The sequence below is a fragment of the Pteropus vampyrus genome, unplaced genomic scaffold (genome assembly GCF_000151845.1).
Source record: "Pteropus vampyrus isolate Shadow unplaced genomic scaffold, Pvam_2.0 Scaffold617, whole genome shotgun sequence".
NCBI lineage: Eukaryota > Metazoa > Chordata > Mammalia > Chiroptera > Pteropodidae > Pteropus > Pteropus vampyrus.
The window spans coordinates 286,322-308,153 of NW_011889398.1; the positions used below are offsets into that span (position 1 = coordinate 286,322).

General features: G+C 45.1%; 2 protein-coding genes across 7 annotated transcripts; both read left to right on the forward strand.

Moving 5' to 3' along the window:
• Window positions 1-803: 803 nt before the first annotated feature.
• On the forward strand, window positions 804-4,528 carry CIART (circadian associated repressor of transcription). Of its 5 annotated transcripts, none has more exons than XM_011384689.2 (6): window positions 804-907; window positions 1,473-1,897; window positions 2,073-2,148; window positions 2,410-2,488; window positions 2,607-2,718; window positions 3,829-4,528. In XM_011384689.2, the coding sequence occupies exons 2-6, from the start codon at window positions 1,532-1,534 to the stop codon at window positions 4,348-4,350; spliced, it is 1,155 nt and encodes a 384-aa protein (XP_011382991.1). In that variant the 5' UTR covers window positions 804-907; window positions 1,473-1,531; the 3' UTR covers window positions 4,351-4,528. The 5 variants fall into 5 exon arrangements, with proteins under 5 accessions (XP_011382991.1, XP_011382994.1, XP_011382993.1 ...); XM_011384692.2 differs by having other exon boundaries at window positions 805-907; window positions 1,602-1,897; XM_011384691.2 differs by having other exon boundaries at window positions 805-907; window positions 1,726-1,897.
• A 3,843-nt stretch (window positions 4,529-8,371) lies between these two features.
• Window positions 8,372-19,030, forward strand: MRPS21 (mitochondrial ribosomal protein S21). Of its 2 annotated transcripts, none has more exons than XM_011384694.2 (3): window positions 8,372-8,478; window positions 8,894-9,008; window positions 18,247-19,030. In XM_011384694.2, the coding sequence occupies exons 2-3, from the start codon at window positions 8,926-8,928 to the stop codon at window positions 18,425-18,427; spliced, it is 264 nt and encodes an 87-aa protein (XP_011382996.1). In that variant the 5' UTR covers window positions 8,372-8,478; window positions 8,894-8,925; the 3' UTR covers window positions 18,428-19,030. The 2 variants fall into 2 exon arrangements, with proteins under 2 accessions (XP_011382996.1, XP_011382998.1); XM_011384696.2 differs by having other exon boundaries at window positions 8,400-8,482.
• The last annotated feature ends 2,802 nt before the right edge of the window (window positions 19,031-21,832 follow it).

A 21,832-nucleotide genomic window follows, 5' to 3' on the forward strand; every position in this document is an offset into this window, starting at 1 on the left:
CTGGGTAGAAAAGTCAAGAACAACCAAGTTTGGCTTTGACCTCTAGAGTGTGGCGGGCTGGCATCTGAGCTGGTAACGTGCGTGGCGGCGGGTTATGTAAGGAACGCGCTGGAGGAGCCGCCCCAGTGGGATCCCGGGAGAGGACGCGGTGTTCTCGGCGGCAGTCCCCACCCTCCTCACCCAGCAGGGCATCAGGCACTCAACTTGTAGGAGAAGGAGGAGGGGAGGGTGAAACAGAGACCGGGGAGTCACGAGGGCCGGGCCTCCGAGAGGGGGAGATGCTGCACCGAGGCACGCATCCGTTCTCGCACACACGTTGCAGACGCAAGTCGCTGATGGTCCCACGTGCTGCCCTCGTGAGCCGAGGCGCTCCAAGAGGGGGCAGAGGGGTCCGCTCGCAAGCAGGACCCAGGAGTCCCACATCTCGAAGCGCGCGCCTCCGGTCACGCGACCAGTCTGCGCAATCCAGACTCGGTCTCCCGCGCAGCACCATCCTTTTTAAGGCCATGGGTTCCGCCCTTTTCCTCCCCTCCCTTCTTTTCCACTTTTTTTTCCATCCTCCTCCTTTCTCATCACCGGGTCCGCCTCGCGAGCCGCATGTAGGGGCGGAGAGCGGAATGCTGCCCTTCCATCCAATCGTCACCTGACTGCCTCTCATTGGCCGAGCCCCTGCATGCCGTAGCCAATGGGACCTGAACTTCGGCAACGACAGTCACGTGCCACCGGCTAGCTGGCCAATGAGGGTGCGAGGCCTGTGTACGCAGGGGGAAGGCACGTGCGGAGCCGCACGTGTCTGGGAGGGGGAAGGGGCGGGACCCAGTGGGAGAGGCGGAGGCGGGGAGCCTAGACCCGGAGAGTCGGAGCAGAAGCTGGAGACAGACGGCCGGGGCTAAGCAGATCCACACAGGTGAGGAGACTTGGAGGCCGGGGAGCGGTCTGCGCGGGAGGATCAATCCCCCCTCCCAAAGAGGGGGCTTAGGGACCCCTTGGTGTTGGGAGGGATCGTGTCGCGTGGCAGGGCGAGCCCGGGTCCGGAGCAGGGATCCCGATCTGGAAGACTGGGAAGAGACGGGGGGCTCCGTGGGAGGCGGTCCGGCAGTCACCAGGTGGGTTCGGGGACCGGGGATGCAAGGCTCGCGGGCGTCGTGACCTCCGGTGGAGAGGCTCGCTGCGGGATCGGGCTGGGAACAAACCAGGCGAACTGGGGAAGGTGTCAAGTCACTTATTCTGAAGTGAGGGAGGAAAGAACGGCGTTTGCAGAGGCCAGAGAGGCGGCCCAGATTCCTAATGGAGGCGGAGAGGCGAGGAAGATGGCTTTTTCTCTCGTCTCTGAGACGGGTAATATCGGGGAGGGAGAGAAGAGATATGATTATCCCGTAGAGTACCGCCCCCCCCTCCCCCCGGCCCCAGTCTCCCAGTCCGTTTTCTAATTCTCGGATTCTGGTTTCAAACTCCTTCGCTTTGCTCTTCAGTTGCAGGTCCGATCTTTGGGTCCTCCAGGAGCTGCTCCCCAGCCCCTGCTTCTCAACCTATGGATTCTCCATCTAGCGTTTCATCCTATTCCTCCTACTCTCTCTCTTCCTCTTTTTCCACCTCCCCAGTGAACAGTGACTTTGGCTTCCCCTCCGATAGCGAGGGGGAGGACAAGGGGGCCCATGGCCCCAGGCCAGACACTGTTGGGCAGAGGGAAGATTCTCGGCCCAGCCCGGGTCCTATCCGCCGCAGGCAACGACCCAAGGTTTCCGGTAACCGACATACAGCATCTCACTCGGCACAGCGGGGCTTGGCTTCTCCTATGGCAGGATGTGGGGTCAAAAGATCAAGAGATGGTGAATTGGAGACCAGTCTAAACGTACAGGGTTGTACCACAGAAGGAGACCTGCTCTTTGCTCGGAAGGTAAGAGAAAGCTGGGGAAAGGAGACCCTACCGGAGTGCCTTAGCACCCAGCTGGTTGGTGAGGACCCTGCGAGGATAGTACTGGCTCCCAGGGCTGGGGGCGGGGGAAGAATTAACCAGTGCTGGTGTGGGCAGTGCTCGGTCTTCCCACAGCCTTTCTCCTGTTTTCCTCCAGTGTAAAGAGCTCCAGGGATTCATACGCCCTCTCACAGACCTGCTGAATGGCCTGAAGATGGGTCGCTTTGAGAGAGGTACTGTCTGATTAGTTGCATTTATCTGAGCTAGCTTCATAGCTCTTTCTCTCTCTCTCTCCTCCCCCCTTCTTCCCTTTTTTTCTCTCTTTCAAAATGTTTTAAATGTGTATTTCTCTTAAGTCTTTGGGGCCTGGATTATTCCTTTATGTCTTCTGTGACTTAATTTCTTTAGGTGAACCCATTTTAACCCGCTTCTATCCTTCCTTCACCTGACTAAATTCTTGAATCTCAATCTTTGATCTCTCTCTCTGACCCCAGGGTTGAGCAGTTTCCAGCAGAGTGTGGCAATGGATAGGATCCAGCGTATTGTAGGTGTTTTGCAGAAGCCACAGATGGGGTAAGCGCCACCCCCACCCCCCGCCCCGTTCTTTCCTTCATAAAAAAGGAGATATCGCCACTCCTGTCCTGTTGCTTTTTTCACACTTAATGGCTTTTTTAAAATGTCTTTTTCACAGGGAGCGTTATCTAGGAACCCTGTTACAGGTAGAAGGGATGTTAAAGACTTGGTTTCCTCACATAGCTGCCCAGAAGTCATCACTGGGTAGTAGCAGGCACCAGCTGACCAAGGTAAGAATTTACAAACCTGAGGAAGAGGTAGAGAAATAACCAAGGAAATGAAGTACGTGCATGCAGAAACGGGCTCCCTCTTCCATTTCCTTCTGGGTCTTTTCCCTTTTCAACAAGTTTCTTTTCAGCGAAGGGGATGCTGGAACTTCCTTTGTTGTCTTGATTCCTAGATGTTTTCTTTTTGTTGTTGTTGTCATATTTTATTTGGATAACTGCAAAGAACTCCATAAAGTTTAATCTTACCTTTCATGTGGCAGTTTATCTGCTTTCTGCATAGATACGGAAGGCTTTTTATCTGGCCAAATGATTTATGCAGGAAGATGCCTCAGCTTCTCTCTGCAGATCCTTTCTCCTCTGCTGCCCCTAAAACATTTTCCTCTTTTTACCCCTGTCCGAATGTACTTGTACCAAACCCTCTGGAAGTGTGGGTTTCAAGGATTGATCATAAGAAGTGCATCACTGGGAGAGGTGGGGACAGCCATGGCGCACCCACAGGGGGAGTATTGGATAGAGTCTTAGACCTAGTGTGGAAGTGATCTATTCTCTGGGCCTTCAAATAATTGGGTATTTAGGGGCCACTCAAATGATGGGGAAGGGAAAGTCTCCTGTGGATAATGGACAGTAACCTTGTTTTCAGTCAACCACAGTTAGTTTTTCTATGAGAATAATCAATTTAAAAATAAGCAGTAGGATCTCGTCTGTATATTAATTTATACTTCTTAAGGCACTCAGCATAGGAACTTAGGACTTAAAATATGGAAATTGAAAAGTGGTGATTCCAGTTACAAATAGACTTTTTAAAAAGAAATTCTAAAATGAATTATTTTATAAGCAGGGGACTGTTTTATTTTGTGTATGTCTGGATAGCCAGTGCCTAATATAGTGTGCGAGACATAGGGGGCCCTCGGGTATTTGTTGAATAAATGAAAGTATAATTCGGTTACTAGAACTTTTGCTTAATTCTGGCCTGGCAGGAAATTATCTGTTGTATAAAATAAGGTATGTTTGCATTGCAAACAGTTCTCAAGGAAAATAAAGGTTTGATCAACCAGGTAGAGTTAACCTGAAAGCTTTCTCATAATCTCTTTTCTCTTTGCTTCCCCTTCCTAGCATTTTCCAAGCCGCCACAGTTATCCAGCTGCTTCCCCTGCACCTCCCGTGGAAAAAATGGACCAGACACAGCTAGGACATCTGCTATTGAAACCAAAGCGGTCTTGGCACCTCACTGAATGGCCAGCCATGAACCCCACTTGGATCCACACCACTCCGATTTGCAACCCCTGTCTCAGCTCCCCCGGTTCCATCTCCTTTGGCAGTGGTCCTTTAGGCACTGGGACCAGCATTGGTGTCATCCTCTTCCTCCAGCACGGAGAGCAGCCCTTCACCCACTCTGCTCCGACCACTCCAGTCCCACCCACTACAGAATCTCCTGTCATCCCTGGTGACCCTAAGAAACTGTCTGGGGAGGGACCTCGTTGCCACAGTTTGCCAGTCACTCTGCCATCAGACTGGACCTGTACCCTATTCCCACCTAATCTAACTCCCACGGCCAGAGAGAGGACCATGGGACACCCAAAGCAGATGAGAAGCCATCCTCCGGGTGCTCTTGATGTCCATCCTCTCAGCCCCTAATCCAGGACTGGAGACTGTGTTTTCTAATTCATGTAAATGTGTGCGTGTGCACGCGCACGCGTGTGGGTATACACATACATGTGTGTGTGTGTATATATATATATTTTTAAATTTCAATGTGTGCATTTGTGTTGAAGGAAGAGAAGTCTTTTCTGATTAAAGAAATTTTAAACCTAAACAGCTTGCTTATTGGGGGAAATTGAAACCTTCTGCTTTGGACACCAATATTTATCCTCTGAGCTGCAGAAAACAAGAAAGGGGAAGAGAATGTTTGTGACCTTGAGCTCCACCAACTTAGAAGTCTACATGGGAAAATATAAGTCCTGTGGGAGAGGAGGAGGGACTCTCTACTGCTGTCTTTTAAGAGAACAGTTACAAGACTCAGAGTGGCTTTGTTTTTTCATTCAGGTTCAGAGACTAGCACCTTTCCCTTTGTGTGTCTCTTGTAATCATCCAGCAGGCCCAGAAGAGCAGGTTCTTCTGCTCCAGGATGGCTCTTTGCCTTGATGGGAGCTGTCCATGTTCATGAACAAATGCATATGTAATCTGCTGCAAGAGGAGGGACACGAGCCAGAACGGGCATGTAGTTGCCAGTTTTGAAGAGGAAGGGGCACCCTAGACTTGTTAGAATGAAGAGTCTCGTTAGACACTGGGCCTCATCCTTAATCAAAAAGTTGCAGCTGCTGAATGTATGCTAGACAAAGGCTACCCAGTGTTATCAGCTGGCAAAACTGAAGTCTGTGAATTTACCTATATCTACCCTTCTCCATACGGTATTCTTTCTGATTTGTCCCACTTTCCACCAAAATCATGTCCTCTCCCATCCTAAGCTTTGGCAGTGTATCAGTCTACTCATCATTTTAGTTATTGCTTATTGGCTACTGAGCACGTTCTCACAGCCGCTTATACATCTTTCCCCTATGCCTCAAGTCCTCTGTTCTTAGTGAATAACTGTCCCCTTTTACTTTAGAGAACATGACCTCTTCTCTAAGGCAAACCTCTTCATTTGTGCTTTCACTTCTGGAACTCTGGTCTATCACTTATCCCTTCTTTATCTATCTTGTAACTTCAATTTGTTATTGAACTATTTATTTACTTCTCATGTCTGATCAGGTGACCCCTTCTTGAAAACTTCTCTTGAGCCTGATTGTCCTCTCTCACCTTTTCTCCATAATTCTTGATAGCAGTCTAATTATATTCTTTCTGATTCCTTTTTAGCACTCAGCCCTTAACCTCTTGCAGGCTAGCTTCCACTGCTATCACTCTACTGCCCTTTCTCAAGTCACTAACGAGCTCACAGAATCAGAGTACCATAATGCAGCTTCTGCCCAGTCAATAGCCAGATCCAGAGGCCTTCACAAAGGCCGTGTGCTTCATGCTCTCCGTATCATTTACACTCTAGATGCTGCCTACTGAAACTCTCCTCCTGTGGATCCCATGACAGCACATTATCCTGATTCTCCTCTTACCCATCTGGCAATAACTTCCATACCTCTTGATGGCCTCTACTCCTGCCCACTCCAGAGTGTGGGTGTTCCCCTAGGCTCAGTCCTTGACTCTTTTCTCTGACTACATTCTTTCGCTCAAAGGTTCATCTCCTTTCATGGTTCTAATTATTGCCTCAACTTAGAAGACTGCAAAAGCTTTGTGTCCAGTCACAATCCTTCCCTTGAGGTGACATATTGAATGTCTAAATTTCTGCCGGGCAGTTTTATTTACATATTAATAACACTTAAAACTTACTGCAAATTTTAGCATTTTAGAGCCAAGATGTACCGTTTGTATCTGATTCAACCCCTTCATTTTATAGATGAGAAAACTTAGCTTGTGTAGGACAAACAACGTCTGGTACAGAACTCTTGGTTTCCAGTTTGGTGCTTTTTCCAGCGCTCACCAATCGAAACATTATCTTTCCTTTAAGATGTCCTGCCTTTTTACAATCTCTTTTTCTTCTATTAGTGTTACCTATGATCAGTTTTTCCAGATAACCTGTCTTAAAACTTAGTGTCAGTCACTGAATCCTATTTATTCGGTATTTGGAAGATCACTTAAAATCCATTTTAAAATCTATTCCATTTCCACCTCTCTGGACTAAACGTTGACTATCGCAATAGCCTTTTCTACCTTGAATCCCTTCTCACATATACTTAGATTAATTTTCCTAGAACAGTGCTTTGCATGTCATTCCCTATTCAAATCCTCCAATGGCTCCCCAATGCTTCGAGATGAAAATCCAAAACGTTTAGCCAAGATATCTGTTTATCTCTCTGCTCCCCTGTGTGATCCCTCTGAATCAGTTTCCTTATTTGCCCCTGAACACTGTAAACCTTTTTGCCTCCGAATTCATTTTCGTGCTGTTCACCTTATTCAGTCTTTCCTGCTTCTGATAACTAAACCCTACCCTTCCTTCACTGACTGACTCGAGTCCTTCTCTCAATTGTTTTCTCCATTAAACATGGTATATCGGCTCAGTCTTTGGCCCTTTACTCCATCAAAGGAGATCACGTACATAAAATGACTAGTATGGGGTTTGGTATATAGCGGGCCCTCAAAAATATTACTTTTACCTTCCGTTCTTTCAAAGTACTTTTACATTTAATCTCATTTGACTCCCAGGACAAATTTTGTGTGATTGAGGGTAGATACTAGTCCCATTTTACAGGTGAAAAAAAAAAAAAAGACAATTTAAGTCTGGGATAAGCAAGAGCTGGATAGTAAATATTTTAGGCATTGTGGGTCATACATCTCTGTTGCAACTACCTAACTCTGCCATTGTGGCCTAAATATGGAAATTTACAATATAAACAAATATATGAACATACTAATATATAAACTAATGAGCACAGCTGTGTTCCAATAAAATTTTATTTACAAAATCAAGGGTGGAGTTGGATTTGATCTGTAGGCAGCAGTTTGCAGACTACTGGTTTAAGTGACTTGTTCAAAGCCACATGCCTGATAAGTATCAGAATTTGGATAGAACCCAGATCTCCTGACTTCTAATCCAGTGCTCTTCCACCGTATTATGCTATTGCCTATATAATTTATTTTGGACTTAACATATGCTACCTTGTTTTATTATTTATCTTTTATGCCTACATATTGTTGGTTCTAGTGGTCCAAGAGGCACTCGGTGGTATCAAACAGTACCTGACACACAGTAGGCATTCAATAAAAGTGTGTTGATAAGCATAGAGATGTCCCAGTCTGGCTCTATTTTGGTACTGTAAACTTGGCCTACTCTGAAGCTGGCTTCAGTTTTTGTGTGTTTTATTAGCATAATTAATGAGAATGCGTCTCTGTATGTCCCTGTGTGTTTTAGGGGAAGTAGCCGAAGAACTTTATTATACAAGTACCTGGTTGGGACCTGCTTTCTTTTTTTGAGCTTTTCTCTACTATTTTCCAGTAGCCACTAGATCTGAATTTATGTGAATAACCATAAATGGATATGTAAAAGTAACATGAATAAAAGAAAAGCTGTTTCCACAGTGAGGAAGAAATAAAAAAGATATTTCTACCAGATCTCACTAGACGGTAAATGGCATAGAAACTGACGAGTCTTTCATTCTATATCCTGCAGCTGTTTCTCAACTATTTAGTTAAATGGCTGGGAAGATGATGTTATAGGAAACTCGTGGTATATTCGTCTCGCATTTTTTCCTTAGTTTTTAGACAGATGAAGGGTATGACGGTGTTTTGCATCCAGAGAGCAGATGCGAACAGAAAACAGGCAGCATGCTCAGGAAGCTTTCCCTATTTCTCTCACTTTCCTTCCAGAAAAAGAAACGGCTTGAATAGCCAGTAAAGATTTAATAGCATTAAGGGGTAGAGAATCGGGCTGATCTCGGGAGCCTGAGGACAGCGACTCCATGAGAAGATGAGAAGCTTGTCTGCGGGAAATTTAAACCAAGAGCATTTCGCTTTGGCGGGTGTAGTCCCAGCCGGCAGGCTGTGGACCAGCGCGAAGACCGTTACCATGGTTTCCGCGTAGCGTTTCTCCTTGCAGCCTGGGTCTCCCGGCGCTGCGCGGGCGAGTGCGTATTTCCGCTTCCGGTTGCGCGCGGGCTCGACGTCGGCTGGGCGCAGGGGGCGCGGGCGGACTGGCCGGTGCGGGGCCGGGCAACGAAGGCGGGTACCGCAGGAGGGCACGTTGGCGCGCGGTCACCCCCTTTCCTAAACACCCGGAAAGACTCGGTTCCCAGCGCCCACCCCAAGCACCCCTGGGGCCGGAGCGGTGATGGGGGCGGGGGTCGCGGCGCGTCCGGTCCTCTGGTGCAGGGCCGCGGAAGTCCCCGCGGTGACGCCCTGCTACCGCCCCTTTGTTCCCCTGTGGTAGGATTTGTGTTGGCAAAGAGAACGAGGGGCTCTTGATAACGATCCGCGTGTGATTTGTAGGCTATGAGGACTGTCACGTGCCCCTGTCTCGCTTATTTCTGAGCACGTTGCGAGTCCGGACGCCGAAGAAGCTACGCAGCAAAGTGTGTATTGTGTTGTGCTTCTTACCTGGTCCCCGTACTTTCCTCCCGCCTTCATCATTCTTTAGGTCCTGCAGAGCGAAGACTTAATTCCAAGGTCATGGCAAAACATCTGAAGTTCATTGCCAGGACTGTGATGGTGCAGGAAGGGAACATGGAAGGTGCATACAGGACCCTAAACAGGTAACCGTTAAGGGACCACAATCACGCCCAGACCAACTCTCTTGAGAAGTGCGGGGTTATTCTCTCTCTTCCTGTCATACATTGTTCTCAAACCAGCAGCCCAAGTGTTCACCAGCTTGAAACTTCTCAGCTTCTCAGTTTACTGTCTTCAAAATGAAGTTCTTCCCAAAGCCTAACTGATTGAAGTTTATACATCAGCACAGGGATCCCTGAACCTTCAGGCCGTGGATAGGTACTGGTACTGATCTGTGGCCTGTTAGGAACGTGCTTCACAGCAGAAGCTGAGCGTCCTGCGAGTGAGTGAAGCTTCATCTGTATTTGCAGCGGCTCCCCAGTGCCACCATCACCGCCTCAGCTCCACCTCAGATCATCAGGTGTTAGATTGTCATAGGAGAATCTAAAAGGTTGGGGACTGTTGGATCAGCAGTCATCCCTTTGATGACGAATCTATCCAAGACCTCAATTAGAACCCAAAGGGAAAATCAAATTATCGAGTTGCTAGGAAGTAGGAACATAATACATGATACGTAGAAAGCTGAAGGAGAGATTGGTGTGGAACAGCTAGTAGAAACGACGAATTCAGATTTGGGGTCTTGGGGAAGCAAGCAAGAGGTGGAAAGGCCTTATAAGTTTGGAGGAAGGTTACAGCATGAGCAAAAACGTAGAGCTGGACGTGAACTGGCTGGAGCGGAGGAGCTGTATTGAAAGGTTCTGAATGCCAGGCTAAGAGATTTGGGGTGTCCCTAATAAAGAATGCCTTCACTCTGGTTTCTCGAGCAAATAGTTCTTTAGCCATCCTTTGTCAGTAGTTTAAGGATTTTGACTTTCTGGTATGCTTCATTTATCATTTTCTCTGCCCAGCAAGAGGCAGAGTTTGGAGAAATAAAATGCCGTTTGAGTTGGATTCTCAATTGTGTGAAAGAGATCTTAAAGAGATTATATGAGGTGGCCCTCTGCCTCAAGGCCAGTAAGGTAATAGCTTTATTTCACAAGGGAAGCCTAGAGTCACACAATTGTTGAATGGCAGAGCCTAAAACACCTTTCTAGTGCAATGTTTTTTGCTCTAAGTTACTAAATTATTTACTAGTTCCCCTGGAAATGGAGATACCTATGGCAGTCATTTCCAGTTAAGAATTTTTATATGATTGAGTTTAAATATTGGTGAGGTTCCTGGGGACTGAGAGGGTAAATGAGAGAGTACCTAGTTTTTAGCAAAGCAAAGAGTTGTAGGTGTGGAGGGCTGGATGACAGCGGACTACAGTAAATGAGGGCGAAGATAACATGAAAAGCAGTTGCAGACTCACGATGATTTGCATGTCTTTTAAAAGGAGCTGGTCTCGGGCCAGCCTCATTTCCTCATTCTGTGTCAGTGCATGCCAGTCCTATCCTTGGGCAGAAGCTGTTCCCTCTGCATTTTCACTTACATTGAGAATAAAGATAGTTAAGAACTGGGTGGTAAGATACCCGATTTCATTTTTTTCTGCCACTGCACATTCCCACATCTTTTATTTCAGACCTTTTAGTGGCATGTCTGTGAGAGGGTTGCGATGTCTGATGACCTTTCTCTGCTCCTATATTGGAAGCACAAAATGAATGTCTTTACGGACTACAGTGAATTAGCTGGTGAGCTGAAATGCTGAATTTGGGGAAAGGAAGTCTTACAGATAACGTCACCCTTTTTTTGACCCATCCCTGTAAGTCTTTTTCTGTGTGATTGATTATGGTGGGTTTAGATGGGCCTTCTAGTCGGGGCGATTGGGATGTTGTGCTGTTATTGATGGATGTCAGAGGGCAGCTGTTACTTGATGGTAAGAAATTCCCAAAGGCTCTCTTTTAGCTCCGCTCACCTCCCCTGTTCTTAAAGTGCAAATGACACAATAGCAAGAAGTCGGCATTTAGGAGATTAGCTACTTTGTACTTTCAACAAAAACCCAAGACGATTTATGGTGTAGCATTACTTATCAAACCATTTCTTATAATTGTATCAAAAAGATAGCTACAACTTGAATGCTTTTGACTGAATCCACAACCTGAAAATAGTTTTCTCGCATAAATGAGGCAGCATAATTTAGTGGTTAAGAGCGCAAAGTCTGAAGCGGACTGCCTGGTTCAGATCCCAGCTCTGCCGCTTACTAGAATGATCTCTGGTAAGAACTTAATGTCTCTCTGCCTCAGTGTCTTCATCTGTAAAGTGGAACCGATAACGATACGAAACTCATAGGGTTGATAGGATTAAGTTAACATAATTAAAGTGCTTAGTGCAAAGCACGGAGTAAGCATTATGTGTTAGCTATTATCCTAATTTGGAAGTCATTATAAGCAAGTTTTTACCTTTTTGGTTTTTCTTTATTTGTTTACTAACTTTGAGAGATTGAGAGCTTGCTTTAGCTGTTTTTTTCCTCCTGTTTTCCTTTATTATCAGATTATGTTCAGGGCGACTTGGAGATGAAAAAAATGAGAAAATAATTAAACTTTATTTGGTCGTGAGGGTCCTACTAGTATTGGAATGACTCTTCTTATAGGCAGTGATACTTTTCAACCAAGGCTCCTCCTGTTTAGCCTGTTCCTCATCTCATTTATTCCCTATGTGTGCACTGCTCTCTCATCCCCCATTTCCACTTACAAAGATTTAAAACTTGAAAAACAGTATTTCTAATTTCCTGACTGAAGGACTTGATCACCTCTCCACTGATGCCAGGTCTGCAGAAAGCCTAAGGCCAACTCCTATCTCTTGAGAGAAAACTCTTCCTGTGTCTTTGAGATTGTTCTAATTCACTTAGAACCAAACCTCTATATAGCTGCCTCTTCCAAAATCTGTATTTAGCCAGTGTCTTTTTTTTGTTTAATCAGCATTAGAGTTTTGCCTTTTTTGCCCTTTCTTTTTGTTTCTCATTTTATCTAAAATCCTTTTTGATCCTAGGTGCCAGCAGGTGGTAGGTGAGAGAATGATAAATAAATGGCGGATGAAGCTCGTTTGGATACCTTTTGCCACCTGGCCTGTCAGTGTCTCAGACCTTGTTCTTAGGGATCTGTTTTCAAATATCTCTAAATTTCTTTCTTTTGTTCTTAATTTTTTCTGTTAAACAGCAGCCCCATACCCCTTTTAAGGGTTTCCTTTTACATACTTTTTTTCCTGGGTAGAAGTGCTAATTTTAGTCAGAACAGCAGGAGACTGGGCAGTGTGACACCGTGTGGTTTCAACCCTGGCTGCCAATGAGAATCATCCCAGAGACCTTTTTAAAAAACTCTTGATGGCAGAGCCCTCCTTGAGACTAAATCAGTCTTGTGGGGTGCGGTGTCTGACCAGCAGCCTTTTAAAAAATGTCCTAGGAGATTTTAATATTCAGCCAGGATCATAGTAGTCTTCTCAAGGGCAGAGACCTATGCTTTTTCATTGGCATGTGTCTTGCATCTACCAAAGTGTCTGGCACATAGAACGCTCTCAATAAATACCTACTTACTGAATGTGAGTGTTGTTTACCTTCTGTCAATCTCTTATTTTAGTGTTTATCAGACCTTTCCACTGAAGCATCCTTAACAGAAGATAGTGAAGGAACCACAGGCATATCTCGTCCTATGGCAGCCTAGCTTTGTTGTGCTCCACAGATGTTGCCATTTTTTTTTTTCTTTTTTCAACAATTCTTCAATTCTTTTTTATCTTGGAACGTTAGCTATATATCCCATAAATTGTATTTCAGCCTCAGGAAAGAAAGTGAACAAATATTTTGCTCTTAGAATAATTTTCTAGGCGGGACTTTTAAGCATGCAGATGTGAGCAAGCCGGTTCCGCAGTGTCCCAGTCTTCCTTTCTGTCAGGCACAGTATTTTCTGATGCATTTTTCTTTGCGTCTTTTTCTCTGCTTCTCCTTAATGTCTTCTCTCTGGCCACCTTTTCTGTATATCTCTCTTACATTCCAGGCTTATCTTGCTCAGCTTTCTGATAGTTGCTAGTTTAAAAATAAGTTGTGTGTTCTGTGGTCTAATTACAACAGTAGATAGAGAGCAAACGAGAGGGGGGTTAAAGCTTTAGGTATTTGGAGCACAGAGGTAGTCTTACAAAGGAATCAGCCTATGTGACTGCCCAGTGAGACTGCCACAGAATGTTTGTTATGTAACCGAGGGCCCTCACTGGTGCCCCGGGATGAGGAGATAGGGAGTGGGGGTTTGCTAGGAAGCCTCGCATGATTGGCTGGCCCCCATGCAAGGCAAGGCAGGCTCGCTGGAAGCGCTCCCGAGTGACCCCTTTTATTCTCTGTAAGTGAGCTTGTGGACCATTGAGTCCTGCATACACGTCGGTCTGACGTGACCGGCTGCACTGACATGTGAGTCTGCCACCTCCAACCTCCCCCAGTCCGGGCAGCCTGGTCCCTTTTACATAATCCGTTGAATTTAACTGAGACTGGCAGCTGATTTCTCCTTCAGTGTTAGTCGCCAGGAGCCTAAACTCAAGGCTGACTGTTTAAAGCTCTCGGTCTGCTAGTCCTTGAACTACTTTTGGAAGGAAGCAGAAGCATCATCAGTAACACCTTCTCTGTTTACTTCCAGAGTCCTACAAAGCTCTTCCTGCAGCCTTTTCATTAGAAATAAAAGGAGATGCCTCTGCTGTAGTGACAGGAACATTTCAGAATAATCTGTGCTTTTTTAGGATAACTAGAAAGTGCAGAGTAAGGAAGGGAATCCGCACCTGGCATCTTGGAATGTGTTTAAATGATCTGTGTTCTGGAAGTAGTTAGAATGATCCAGGGAGCACCATTTAGCAACCCCATCGTTATTGGGGGGGGGTGGGCATCAATCTTTCCCCTCCTCCATGCTTACGTTCTTCTGTTACTTTTTTCTGTCTTGCTTTTTTTTGCCTGACCACATAGGCATCTACCTGGTAAGATGATCGCTTCTATTTCAAAACCCTTTGAAACTCCAGAAAGATAACTGAGTGTATGTCTAGATTCCCTCGTCCTTTTGCATTTTCTTTCATCCTACTTTAAACTGGCTTTGTCATTCCAATCGGATCCTCTTCCTAGGTGAAGTCATATCCAGGGTCTCTGTTCTTTTTATAGTTTTTCCTCAAATCCAGTCTCCTTGTCCTTTTTATATTCCATATCCAGTCTTATCTTTTTCTTTCAGGGACTTTTTTCTGGTTTTTCTCTTAATATACTACTGTAGTCCAGAAAGTGGCCTTCATTTAACAGCAGTGAGCGAGGTCTGGACCGAAGTCAATGCTTAGAGGTTTGATCGCTCCTTTCCCTCAGTGCGCCACGGCTTCCTGCCTTCCACCCCTTTGCTCTAACTCAGTTGCCTAGCCCGGCTCTTTTTTCCCTCATTGCCTCCTTTGCCCATGGGCACTGCAGTAATTTGTCTTCTGAACCTCAGTGGATTTTGTTAGAGAAGAGAATTCTGTCGTGGAGCACTGCACTAAAGACCTGAATTTTACTTCTAGCTCCATTTTGTGATCTCGGGAAGGTCGGCATCTCTGAACTTCAGTTTCCTAATCTATAAAAAGATGACATTACCTACTTAATCAATTTAATATGATTGTAATTAGGATAATGGACGCGAAAATGCTATCTAAAATCTAATGTGCCATCTCAGTTAGGTAATATTGTTGAAGTTTTCTGAGCCAATATTCCCAAGAACTGTGTCTGTTATGAAGTCACTTAATCTTTTGAGCTCTGGACATTTGTCAGTCACTTAGAGGATTCATTTTTATCATATTTACTGATAATTTGCTCTTTGCCCAGCATTATGTTAAAAATAAGTTAAGACTTAATCTCAAACCTTAGGAAGCACACAACCTGATAAGAGACATTTAGAAAAGAAAACACAGTTAAATATAATACTGTCTAATTGATACTTTACAAGAGGCGTTAACAGTGTGCTATGGCAGTGGATCTCCCTCAGCCATCAGCAGCAGCAGCATCCGGGAACTGGTAAGAAATGCAAATTCTCGTCCCCCACCCTAGGCCTATGGAATCAGAAACTGGAGCTGGCACAACAGTCTGTGTTAAGGAGTTCTCCGGGTGACTGCTGCATGCTAACGTTTGAGAACCACTGCGCTTTGGAACAAAGGGAAGGAGTGATTAATTTCACCTGGACCAGTTTACAGACATGGTAACCATTGATTTGGACCTTTTGAAGAATAAATAGGATTTCATAAAACAAGAAGGAATGATATTCTAAGAGAATCTCATGAGCAAAGATAAAAAATAGGTAGTATGTTTGGAGAACTGCACCTAGTCCAGTGAGACTAGAGCATAGGCTTTACAGGGCGAGTTATTAAAGATAAAGCTGGAGAAATAGGGTGAAGCGCCATTGTTTACAGCTTCAAGCTTAGACTAGCGGTTCCCAAATTTATCTGTACCTCAGAATCACCATGTTCCTCTCCCCTTGCGATTTAATTGGTCTGGATGTGGCCTACGGGGTGGGATTTTTAAAAGCTCTCCAGGTGGTTCTAATGTGTGGACAAGTCTGGGAACTACTGGCTTAGCCTATTCTATGTATTGGGAAAGATTGTTTAGCATCAGTGACATGATCTGATTTATGTTTTAGGACAATAATTGGTGTAGGAGATTGGAAATAGGGCAACCTACTTACCCTTCACAATTCAAATAACTTTAGGAAGGCTTCGTAACGCCCTTCTCATCCTCAAGTCCAGGTGAGACGCCTCTCCTGTGTGCCTCTGTAGCAACGTTTCCCTTTTCTTTGTACTTCTCTCACACTGTAATTCTTAGATAATTGTCTTTTCTGCTGGGCCTTAAAGGTAGGGAACCATGTCTACGTTTTCTTTCTATCTTTAGCATTTAACAGACTCTGATATGGAGTTGGGATTCCATAAATACTTATTAATTAAATGACCAGTTATATGATTATTTCAGTACTCCCGGTACAGGATGATAAGGACCATCATTAGAGCTGTGGCCAAAAGAAAGGAGAGGAGGAAGATACCTAAGAACTGTTTCAGGGTTTGAAATTTAGAGGGTGTGTTAGCTGTGGATATAGGAAGTAAATGAGAAAACCTGGTGTGGGAATGAGCTCAGATTTTTAGCTTGCGTGGTGATGCCATTAACAGTACAGAGGAGGAAGAGTAGATTTTAGGAGGAGGTGATAAATTTGGTTTAATTTGGAGGCATTAGAAATATCAGCCTAGCTCTAAGGTAAGTTTGGGGCTAGAAATGAAGATTTAGGAGTCAGTGGTTTCTGGATCACTTCTCAACTTGGCTCTAGAATTATTCGGGGGTCTTTTAAAACATTCCCAGCGCATAACACCACTCTAGACCAATTAAATCAGAATTTCTGAGGAGTGGCGCCTAGGCATCAGTCCTTTTTAAAAGCCATTTAGGAGATGGTTCCATAGTGCATCAGGGTTGAGGCTCACTGGTCAAGGTTAAGGAAATCGTGTAGAACCAGAAAAAAGGAGGTTTACCATCGGAATCTGGAGGGATGCCAACATTTAAGGGCAGATCGAAGAAGAGAGCCAGCAAAGGAGACACTCTGTGGGCCGAGATGCTGAGTCTTGGTCTTTGGTGCCCTGCTCCTCCAGTGTAAGACTCCAGTGGTGGGTCCACATGACTTCTGGGCATGACCGTAGTTTCAGCAGAACCAGATGATCTGCTTCTGCTTCCGGGAGGTTGCAGCAGTTCCCACGCCTTCCATTTTCCTGCCCCTGCAACCTGGACAGACTGATCTACACCAGTACGATTCTCTAGAAGCCTACAGGTCGTGTGTATATAAAATTTGTAGGGTACTAGAGAATCATATTTGTATAGATCAGCAGGAGGCCAGGAGAGGATCCCATAGGTACAGTGGTTCCCCGTCTATTCACATTTGTAATTTACCCAAAGCTCAAATCTTTTCAAGTTCAGGTTCAGTCTGTTGTTATCTTGGGCTTTGTGATGTAGCAGCAATAAATAGGGTTTCCCACTGGGCAGAAGCAGCTGGTGGTTTCTCTTATTTTTATTTCCTTCTTGTGTCCCCCTTCTTCCCATTATAACAGCCACGTCTCAACCTCCTTATCTCCGATTGTGTTTGTGACTTTTACACGTAATGAAAGGACAGGGTGAGCAGGAATGGGGCTGGGTAAACAATGCCAGGAATGGAGGGCAGCAGGTGCCTCCAGAGAGAGAGACAGATTACAGGTTGGAGCCCAAGCTTGAGCTCTCAGGGGCCTGTGGACTAGGTAAATTAGGGAATGAGCCCTGGTGGTTTCTTGGCTCAGTGAAAACAAAGCTGTGAGTTTGAAAACAAAGGCATGTTATCAGTACCTTGCATTGCAAGGAATTGGGTGGGTAGGAAAAAAACAGATTGAGCTCAATTTTATGGACACTTAAAGATTAATAAAACATGGTTTCTGCCTTCAGGGATTTTCAGTATAATGAGGGAGATGTTTGTATAAATAACTAATGGAATGGCAGAATGATATAATCGCTAAATAGGCCTATAATAAAATAAATGATTTTCTCTAATTGAAGATGAGAAAGCTTTATGGAGAGGTGGCCTCTGAATTTGGCATGAAAAAGATGAGGAAAATTTTCGTTAGAAGGTTGGCATCTGGGTGTCAGGGGTGGCATTCTGGGCTGAGGACGCAGCATGAGTAAAGCCTTGGTGGCAGAGTGTGATTGGAGCACGTGGTACGTGGAAAATGGTGGGTGAGGCTTTTGTTGAATGTCCCCATTTGTGTCATGGGTGTGACGAGGGCCTCTTCTTTCCCTGTATTAAGTAGGCCCAGAGGTTTTTCAGACCTACAGACTTCAGCTGTATCAGTTTTAAACAAAATAAGGATGGATTTACATTCTCCACTGAGGACCAAGTAGGAATCACCCCTAGTGTGGTGTGTGTGTCTGTGTGTGTGTGTGTGTGTGTGTGTGTGTGTGTGTTTTTGCTACTGCAGAGACACCCCATGTGAAGATTCTGAAATGAATCTTGGTTGAGAATCAGTGCTGAGGGAGCCACTGTCCTTATGGGACTGTCAGATCCTTCGAGGGTGCTGTGGTGGAAGAAAGGTTGAGAACGTGGCCCCGGCTCTAAGCTCCCCGAGGACTAGGACTCGGTAATTAATTGCCTTTTCATTCCCTGCAAATTCCCATATGGGGCCTCTGTAAGTAGGCAGTTAATGCTCTATTGCCATCGTTCACGCCATAATTTTTACAGACACCAATTGTTTGGTCAATTCACTTCTGGCCATCTGGAATTGGAACAGAATAATGATGAGGCCAAGCTTCTGACTTCATCGCCTGCCTTTGTACAGGATCCTCACGATGGATGGGCTCATCGAGGACATCAAGCGCCGGCGGTACTACGAGAAGCCTTGTCGCCGGCGACAGAGGGAAAGCTATGAAAGCTGCCGGCGGATCTACAACATGGAAATGGCTCGCAAGGTCAACTTTCTGATGCGAAAGAATCGGGCGGATCCGTGGCAGGGCTGCTGAGGCCTGTGGATGGGGGGCCCAGCGAGGACCCCGTCCAGTAGGGTCGCCACCTCTTTTCTCTCTCCAACCCCATTTTCTCTTACCTTTCTTGCAATAAACTCAATCACGGATGTAGACGACGGCCCGCATATGTGAAGCAATCCCACTGGTCAGCAGTGGACCCTCGAGGGCTTTTATTAAGTGAAAGAGGAACTGAGTCAAAAAGTAGTCTAGACATAGAGTGGCGGCTGCCAGGGGCTGTTTGGGGGGCGAGAGTGAAGGATTATTGTTTGTTGCGTACAGAGTTTGAGTTTGGGAAGATGAAAAAGTTCCAGGGATGAATGTTGGTGTGAAATGTTCTTAATGCCACTGACTTGTACACTTAAGTGGTTAAAGTGGTAAGTTCTATATGTATTTTACTATAATTTTTTAAGTCTAGGAGAGGCGAGGAAATTTTCTAAAATGTCATAGAATATCTCCTACCCAATTTTTATGAAACCCAAAGCAAGATCTGATCATTGGAAAAGCATCTGTTACTCTTTACTGAGCTGTCCCTCAACTGTTAAGTAAAAGGAGAGGAAGCAGGTATGTATTTGGAATAAATTCTTCAGCAACTCCCATCAACCAGACTCCAGTGCTGGAACCCTTGCCCCAAGGAATCCTTAACACAGATCTAGCATTCACTGCTGTTTCCTGTTTTTCCTTTAGTTTTCCTAAAGGAGGCTACTGGAGGGATGGTGGAGAAGAAATAAAGCAGTGGATGGAAGGTAGAAAAGAGGGAATGGGGGCACATTAAGAGGTAGGAGGACACAGCCAGAAATACCTACAGCAGCGGTTCTCAGCGTGTGGTCTGCAACATGAAGATCACCTGTGGAATCGTTTGAAATGCAAATTCTGGGACCCTATTGTAGACCTGAATTGGAAATTGGGGTCGGAGCCCCGGAATCTAGTTTCACAAGCCCTGCAGGTGATCTGATGCCTGTCAAACAGTCATTGTCCTGTAGCACTCCAAAGAGGTTCCAGGCGGAGGTCCCCACCACCACCCCTCCCGCTCCTCAATGGGCACTCCTGGGTCTGTGATTCTTGACAGCTGGGGGCACCTGCCCGCTGCAGGAGACCAGCCACTCTGCTTCCTCTCCTGCTGTGTGTTTCCTGTTCTTTGGTTTCCTGACAGCCATGCTGCTGACATAAGGAGCATTGGTGCCAACCCCAGTAGGAGGAGAAGAGGGTAGACGGAAGCAGCTAGCCCACCTCTCCTCACCCAGGCTGCAGCCCTCAGCGTGGAGTTTCTAAAGGAAGTAAACCGCAGACTGCCGAGCCGCCTACCTCTACCCATTGCTGGTGTTCAAACATTGCCCCCTTGTGGTGTAGTAGCGTGGCTTCAGATTTTTTGGCCTTAATTTTGTCTTCAGTAGCTTTTCTCCCTTTCGCCATTACCATCCCTTTTGATTAAGCAGGCCTGCGAGAAGGTATTCTGGAACCACTGTTCCTTACTCTTAGGGCTGATCATCTTCCCTCCACTCAGCAGTAAGGCCCACACTGAATAAAGCATGAGGTGCTGCATAGAGATACCTTAGAGAAGATCTGGTCCTTGCCCTCTGGAAACTGACATTGTGGTTGGAGAAATTTTTACACAGTCTTCAACTTTGTTACGTTTGTACAACCTCATTTTAACAAGGTACCAAGCAAGACCTTGGTACTTCTGAATCACCTTTCAATCTCTGAGTTTCATCTTTAATACATCACTGTTGAATAATTTTGAGTCACAGTGCGGTGTCAGTTGCCAGTTGCTGTTGCTGAGTAAAGGCCTAGCCTCTGCCAGAATGGTAGGATATGTTTGAGATAGCAGAACTGGGCCTGTAACTTGGCAGTATTCCTCTGCGGTTTAAGTTGCTTCTGAGTTCCCTCCAGAATACTAAGATCTGGAATTTACTTGGTCTCTGAAATTATCCCCTGCTTATTCTAATCTCTAGTTCTGACCATTGCCATGTGCCCCAGAGCAGCTAGACAGTTGAGAGGCTTAATGTGTAAAATGGGTAACTGGCTGATTGGCCAAAGTTCCAATCAAGTTGCGCTGTCGCGGCAGGGAGAAAGACCTTCCACTCCGTGCACTGGGAAGCTGGAATGTACCTCATGGTCACATGAATAGGGATTGCATTGGGTTCAGGAGAGGGGTGGGTTGGTATTTACCCATTTACAGGGTGATTGATGCAATACCTCCTACCTTGAGTATGGCACCTATAAATCAATTTCTTTCAATGGTTGTACACACACACACACACACACACACACACACACACACACACACACACACTTTGTTTATTCGTTTATCTGTCAGTGGACACTTGGGTTGCTTCCACCTTTTAGCCATTGGGAATAATGCTGCTTGCTACAAACATGAATATATCTCTTTGAGACCATGCTTTCAGTTTCTTGGGGTGTATACCCAGAAGAATTGCTGGATCATGTGCTAATTTTGTTTTTAATTTTTGAGAAACCACTGTTCTGTTTCCCATAGCAGCTTCACCATTTTACATTCCCACTGACAGCTCACAAGAAGTCAATTTCTCCATATCCTCACCAACAGTTTTTTGTTTTTGTTTTTTGTTTTTTGATGGGTGAAACTAGTACCTCCTCGTAGTTTTAATTTGCATTTCCCTGATGACTAACGATGCGGAGCATCAGTTCACATATTTATCACCCATTTGTATATCTTCTTTGGAGATATGTGTATTCAAATCCTTTGTCCATTGAATTGGGTTTTTGTTGTTACAGGAGTTCTTTCTATATCCTGGACATTAACCTGCAAATATTTTCTTCTGTGGATTATCTCTTCACTCTCTTGATAGTGTCCTTTAATGCACAAAAGTTTTAATTTTGATGAAGTCCAGTTCATCTGTTTTTTCTTTCGTTGCTTGTGTTTTTGGTGTTATCCAAGAAATCATTGCCAAATTCAATGTCATGAAGATTTTCCTGTTTTCTTCTAAAGGTTTTACAGTTTTTGCTCTTAGGCTTAAGTGTTTGATCCATATTGCATTAATTTTTGTGTATGATATGAGGATAGGGTCCAAATTCATGCTTATGCATGTGGATAGCCAGTTTTCCCTGCACTATTTGTTGAACGGACTGTCCTTTCCTCATTGAATGGTCTTGGCTTCTTTATCAAAAATCAACTGACCATATATGTGACGTTTATTTCTGGGCTCTCTCTTCTACTCTGTCAATATGTCTGTCCTTATGTCAATGACACACTGAACATGTTTTATATCTTACATTTAATCCTCATAATACTCTTTTGAAGTAAAGATTCTTACTCTTACTTTATAATAGAGGAAACAATCTCAGAAAAATTATCTGAAGGTATCCCAGTAACTGGGAGACTAAGGATTTAAATCCACCCAGTTCCAAATATTAAAAAGAAAATCA

Coding starts and splice junctions, on each gene's coding strand:
- CIART (XM_011384689.2), top strand. CDS start 1,532: ATGGATTCTCCATCTAGCGTTTCATCCTATTCCTCCTACTCTCTCTCT. Junction 1,898..2,072: donor ACCTGCTCTTTGCTCGGAAG/GTAAGAGAAAGC, acceptor GTTTTCCTCCAG/TGTAAAGAGCTCCAGGGATT. Junction 2,489..2,606: donor TTGCAGAAGCCACAGATGGG/GTAAGCGCCACC, acceptor TCTTTTTCACAG/GGAGCGTTATCTAGGAACCC.
- MRPS21 (XM_011384694.2), top strand. CDS start 8,926: ATGGCAAAACATCTGAAGTTCATTGCCAGGACTGTGATGGTGCAGGAA. Junction 9,009..18,246: donor GCATACAGGACCCTAAACAG/GTAACCGTTAAG, acceptor GCCTTTGTACAG/GATCCTCACGATGGATGGGC.